The sequence below is a fragment of the Vigna unguiculata genome, chromosome 7 (assembly GCF_004118075.2).
Source record: "Vigna unguiculata cultivar IT97K-499-35 chromosome 7, ASM411807v1, whole genome shotgun sequence".
NCBI lineage: Eukaryota > Viridiplantae > Streptophyta > Magnoliopsida > Fabales > Fabaceae > Vigna > Vigna unguiculata.
The window spans coordinates 26,133,628-26,140,123 of NC_040285.1; the positions used below are offsets into that span (position 1 = coordinate 26,133,628).

General features: G+C 36.7%; 1 protein-coding gene across 2 annotated transcripts; it reads right to left on the bottom strand.

Moving 5' to 3' along the window:
• Positions 1-305: 305 nt before the first annotated feature.
• On the bottom strand, positions 306-4,690 carry LOC114191602 (vesicle-associated protein 2-2-like). 2 transcript variants are annotated; one of them, XM_028080872.1, is made up of 8 exons: positions 4,093-4,690; positions 3,899-3,969; positions 3,725-3,806; positions 3,230-3,345; positions 2,967-3,143; positions 1,859-2,596; positions 1,105-1,182; positions 306-804 (listed from the first exon to the last, which is right to left on the bottom strand). In XM_028080872.1, the coding sequence occupies exons 1-8, from the start codon at positions 4,142-4,144 to the stop codon at positions 694-696; spliced, it is 1,425 nt and encodes a 474-aa protein (XP_027936673.1). In that variant the 5' UTR covers positions 4,145-4,690; the 3' UTR covers positions 306-693. The 2 variants fall into 2 exon arrangements, with proteins under 2 accessions (XP_027936673.1, XP_027936674.1); XM_028080873.1 differs by having other exon boundaries at positions 2,973-3,143; positions 4,093-4,689.
• Positions 4,691-6,496: the final 1,806 nt, after the last annotated feature.

A 6,496-nucleotide genomic window follows, 5' to 3' on the forward strand; every position in this document is an offset into this window, starting at 1 on the left:
AGGCTCGTATTGCGTTGTCAGAAAAATAACCAAAATGTCTGTGCTCGCCGTAGATAAATTGAAGGTGCATAATTGGGATTATAACCTTTTTATTTTCTTCTACTTATTCTAAGGTTTAAATCAGTATGACTTGCGAGATTTCACTTCCACGAAGGAAGCGGTTATTAATATTATTATAGAGTTGGCGGTGTTAATCATTGGCCTCAACAGGGGTTATTAATATTACAGAGTTGGTGGTGTTAATCATCGGCCTCAAACACAATCATGATATTGGGAGGATAAACAAATATTGTTTGGAATAAAAGTATTCCACTTTAAGTAAGGTGATTATAAATAACCTTTTTTCACATGGAAACTTCTCAGAGCCGCTGAGAAAACATGGATCAACGTGGAAACAAATGAAAATATCAAGGAGCGTACACAACACTCAGTTTTCTACTATCAACATAAGTGATCTATCTACCAGACAGCCATATCTTATTATTTGTACTTGTACGCCTGAGTAGCTTTGCATATACAAATGAGGAGACGGACATGATTATGAACTATGACTACAGAGATCAGATCGAATATCACTGACCGTCAAGTATACAGATTCCCCACTTACATTTTATAAGGTGGATTTATGCCTAAACTTCTGCTATTAAAAAATTCAGGGAAATTCAAAATGTTAGTAGCTTCCTGCAGACGGTATTACGAGTGCAAACGGTATCCCAAGAAGACACAGACAAGCGCCACCATACAGACGTATAAAAGTGGGAATCCGACTTGAACTTTTCTTGGACCTTTATTAATAAGATCTGCCTACAAAAAGAATAAAACCACCATTAAGAAATGAAATCTACTGACCCTGAAAGAACAAACGGAATAAAACTGCAAAAGTTCATGCATGTACACGGGGAATAATTCTAAAGCAACACATATCTAATTTACAATACTGATTATTACTTTCTCAAGACAAAGCATCATATGTGTCGACAGTAATTCAAACTCCAGAATGGCAGACGACTTATATTCATCTCAGGAATTATGGCAAGAACCAATTAATAAAGGTCACAATAAATACTAGTAATAAAACTATACAGTAGTGACTCCCAAGCTTACTAGTTTTTCTTGCAAGATTTTTGTCTCATGATTGCTGAGCCTCCTCTCCTCTGTTAACTTAGATATTGTTACTCCAGACTGCAGAGTAAATAAGAAACAAGGAATAAGAAACAATATCCTCTCAAGACCCACTATTACTTTCGCCCCGTTTTAATGAGGAAACCCATAGGATCCATTGATCCATTGCTATTTGCAACAAAAAAAAACACTTTTCAAAAAATAAAGTATATAAAAATGCCAAACTAATCAAGTCAAGAAGAATGTAAGAGTCTGCTAATACAGTTATACCATTTTGTGACCCTAATCATGACACGAATTGCACCCCTGTATATTAAAAAGTAAAAAGAGCAGCCAGGCTGTATCCTTTGGTTTTTCTAATTCCAACTTATATTTTGTTAAACACAATGTAGTGGATCTCAAATCAATCAAATGAAAGGAAGGGAAAAAGTAATGTAAATAGCAATCAAGCATACAATCACACAAAAATCTGTGAAGCCATATAGTTTAAAACAAGTATCTAATAAATATTTCAGTAAACTGAAAAGGGTCTAAAAAATATTTCATTCTTCAAACCTCTCGAATGAAAACTAGCCCAAAATGTGCCATGAGAAGGCATAAAAATAATCAAACTCCTGATCTGATCATAAAAAAATTTATAAACCAAATTTGCTTCAATTTGCAACTTACTAGTAAGCATGTCACACGTGCAAGCAGATAAACAGTTTCAACAATAAAGAATGGTGGCATGCCAAACCTCATTTAGTTTTGACTCAAGTCCATCAAGCTTTAACTTCATCTCTTCAATAGCTTTCAATAATTTGAGCTCCTCTATACTCTTTGAAACTCTTAACTCGGCTTCTTTTTCTAGTTTCAGTTCCTCAACATTCTTTAATGCTTTCAACTCCATATCTTTTGACATTTTTAACTCTTCAACGTTTCCTGGCTTCGGTTCCTCAACATTGTTTATTGTTTTGAACTCCAGATCTTTTGACATTTTTAACTCTGTTTCTGGATTCAGTTCCTTTACCGAATTTACTGGGTTTAAATTCTTAACTTCTGACACTTTCAACCCAGCTGCACTCTCTGGTTTAAGCTCCTCTGTATTCTTTACTTTGTTCAAATCCCGAACTTTAGACACTTTCAACTCTGTTGCTTTCTCAGGTTTCAGCTCTTCTGCATTCCTTGCTTTGTTATAATCCATAACATTAGACACTTTGAACTGTGTTGCTTTATCTGGTTTCAGCTCCTCTGCGTTCTTTACATTGTTCAAATCCGCATCTTTTGACACTTCTACCCCTAACTTTTTTTGTGGTTTCAGTTCTACATCCTTTACCATGTTCAACTCCTTATCTTTAGACACTTTTAACTGGGCTTCTTCATTTGGCTCCTCTACATCCTTCATATTGTCCAACCCCATATAATAATCTGGCCTCAACTCCATATCCTCTTCTAGCTTTAATACCTCATGAACCATGACTGGATTTTTGAGAACCTGACATACACAATGAGTAGAACAAAACATTTGAATGAATTGCGCAACACTTTTGAATTAAAATCATAAAATTGATCATACTTACATGCACAAAGACTACCAAAAACAGCAGAGATAACAGCTCCCAGAAAATAAGAAATTTAATAACATGCTTAAACAATGCTTCCAAAGTGATACAACAAAACATAAAAATTTGCAACTCTAACGATGCACCTCTCAAATTATGAAAATAACAATCCATAGATAAAAACCAAAATACCCTCAAAATATGTAGCTAAGAAATTCAATTATCTAGTCTCACGGATTTCAAATATCTCGAAAACCAAATTGAGAAAAGATAATAATTTGGCCAAGTATCGGTGAAGTTTACTCTGACCATCGGCTGTGGCGATTGGGTTTCATCTTTACTATATATCTGAACTTTTCCATGATCAAGACCATTCTTGAAGTCACCATTAATAGGAGAGAGATCAGGTGAATTGGGTGGGCTGATCAGGGTCACCTTCAGCTTATTCTCTTCTATATATTTACTTCCATCTTTAACAAACTGACATTACCAAACAATAAGTCAAAATATAGAATCAATATAAAATCTACCATAGTACCAAATCACACACTATTAAATATCCATACCAGGCTAGACGTAACTTCGTCAGTGGTTGTTTCGGCAGGAACCACTGTGCCCTGGATTAAGAACTTGTCCTTGCACACCATATCTTCAGGTGCTTCCTTTTGGGCTTGCATTGTAACTGTTTGATGACAAATGCAAACAATAAAAAATGAACTTGGGAGGGGAAGAGGACAGAAACTTCGATGCCAAAATTAATTTCCATATTTAAGGATTCATCTTCAGCTATTGTTTTGGGAAAACTAGTATTCTTTGAAAAAACAAAATTTCACTAAAAACAGCTGGTTGCAATTACAGCAATTTAAAATTGAAAAGCAACATAAGTAGTCAAAGAAAACTATGTCGTGCCAAATTCAGGCAATTAGGCCTCCATCCCAAAATAATTCACCACAATGACTAAACTTATTCTCGAGAGAGATTAACTAATGTATATAATGACAAATCAAGTATCTCAAAAGGGAAAAATACCAAACAAGAACACACATAAGACGAAGCTATACCGATGAATTCAGAAGTAGCTTTCGGCACGAGGACTCCAACATTTGGACGCACCGAATATTTCTTAGGCGACGTCGTTTTCACCTGCGAACATCAATAATACCAAAATGATTAATCTCCCCGTCCAGCCCTGCGCCTAGCCCCAAGCAACAAGCACAAAAGAAAGGTGTTCAGACCTTGAACGCCACATAGTCGAAGGTGTTATTAGTTAACCGAACCGAGCAAGAACTTTGCTTCTTCAATTCAACTACATAGGCAAAAGATCACGGCATATTATTCAACATCACAAACACAAGTAATAACAGATTCAACAGCATCATCAGCATGCATGGCCACGAAAACTAATCGAAAAATGTGAAAATGCACTCACATATAAATTTGAGTTCCTTGGGTTCGATTTCGAGAATCGAAGCTTTACTCATGATTGTCCCCGAGGGGTAACCGAAGCCGAGATCGACACCTAGAACGACAGTGTTTCAGTTAAGCCGTTCGATTCGACACAGAAGACAGTGAAAAAGAGGGGAACGAGTCAAGTCGCCGGCAGATCAACGAGTCAACTCAACTGAACTCGTAACAGAAAACGGAAAAAACAATTAAACTGTGGTCAGGTCACACACACGAAGTCAAAAAAATTCAGCAAGAACTAGTGTAAGTTGCTTTTCGAGTCTGGAAAATGGGAAGAAACGGCAGCGTTTAAAGAATGGGAGAAAGAGAGAGGCGAAAGATGTGTCAGGAATTAGGCCGAATATGGTGGTGGGAATTTCTCTTTTTCTTTTTGTTTTATGCAGGGTTGTGTTGAGATAACAGAAGTGGATGCATTGAATGGGAATAAGCGTGTGAATCGTGATCTTCTTCTAAAGGGAGAGTGTAGTAGACAGATAAAGCCATTAATGCATCGATTATTAAGTTGCAGAAGAGAAGAGAGAAAGAAAAAAGTGAAGTTGGGTGGGGTGGGGGAAGTGGAAAACAAAAGGGCTTTTTGTTGAAATATTATAAATATAAATTATTTTTTAATTTTTTGAAAAATAATTATGCCTTTTTTCCAGTGAGAGAAAGTGACTTCTATGGAAGCCGTTGATGGTAGTGACCTTTTACCGACACGGAGCTGCTTTTTATTTACGTGCTCCTTTCTCATGGCTCGGTGCAGCTGACATATTTTTTTCCTTGATCTTAAAAAAATTAAAACTCTTATTTTCTTTAATGTGTAATTAAAGAAGACATATTTCTTTTTGTGAATAAAAATAAAAAATATTTGAAATTTTTAAAATGATAATTTTGTTGTGCTAACGATTCAAATTTGTTCATAAATTTTCGGCTTGGTTGACTGGTTAGTAAACATTGTTGTCCATTCCTTGAGCTAAGCTAGTTTGTCTGATTTTCTAGCATGGCTCCTATTCCATGAAAATGGATTCAATAATACAGAATTGAAAAGATGGTGATGCATGGAATGGAACGCACGTTTTCGTTTCCTTTATTCTTGGTCAATCAACTTCTGGGACGGTGCTTAAGTGGTGCCGTTGTCAAGGTTCGTATAACTCTGTTGGAACTTCCAAAAAAGCTATCCCTCCTATGCTTTAGTTTATTATAGTTTATGCAATTCAAATCTATTAGTTTATTATTATAGAATGATTTTGGTGTCCTTTGTGGCCATGAACATCCAAATCTCGCTTTGTTGAATTGATAGAGTAACATCTTTTTTTTTTCAAAGTTTTAACATATCAAAAAAAAAATGTGGATAATCTTTAACTTTTGAATGTGGAATAACCTCTACATAAATACATACAACAATATTCATTTAAGGATACAAAAAAGTTATTGCTGTTCCAACCATGATAATTACATTGTCATAAAATTGTTGTAGTGCATTTTTTTTATTAACAATAAATGTCATTCGAAGTGTATAGTTTTCTTATTTTTTTTATCTTGTAAGTTACCATTTCCTTTCAGTTTTATAAGTGTTTGGACCTAGCCATTCGTGGGCCTAAGATCGGCTCAATAAGGGGACCCAATACCCCTCTCCAGCCCCTAACCCCATCATTGTGTTCCATTTTTAAAAAAAATCAGCTTCTTGTTCCCTCCCTTGGTCTATTGTAAGAGCTCTGCAAGGACACAGAGGTTCTCCCCTTTGTTTCGAGCTAGCTAAGGATATTTTACTTCTAGATAAGTGGAGCCTCATCGCCTCCTTCACTATTTTTCCTTTTTACCCTTGGGACGTGTCTTTTTGGTTAGGGTTTGACCCCACACTTCGTTTTATTCTGGTTTTTCACGTTTCAGCTTACTACTCTAGTCCTTGGGTTGTGGTGCTCCTTAGTGGAGGATTTGTTTGTGTTTGTTAGCATCTAAGCAAGGTAAAGGAAGCTAGGTTTTCAAGTTCTAAATCTATTTTTGTATGCTTGCAAGTTATTATGTGTTTTGGGTGCTTGAATGGTATATTAATCATGTGTAAATGGCTGGCTTATATTCTGGATGTGCTATGAGTTGTTTTTCTTCCTTGCATGCGTGGAACAGTAGGGGAGAGTTGATATTCTCGCCCAAGCGAGCTCGTCTCGCCTAGGCGAGAATATCAGAGGCTCACCTAAGGTTCTGCCTCGAGCGCTCGCCTAAGCGACCATTCGCGTTTTGAGTGACACCCTGTCTCGCTCAGGCGAGAAGGTCTCGCCTAAGCAAGAATTCGAGAAAATCTCCCAGGGCCACTGTTTGCAGACTCGCCTAAGCGAGAGCCTACGGCTTAAGCGAGGCAACCTTCCTCGCCTGAGCGAGGGCGCTTAGCTTGA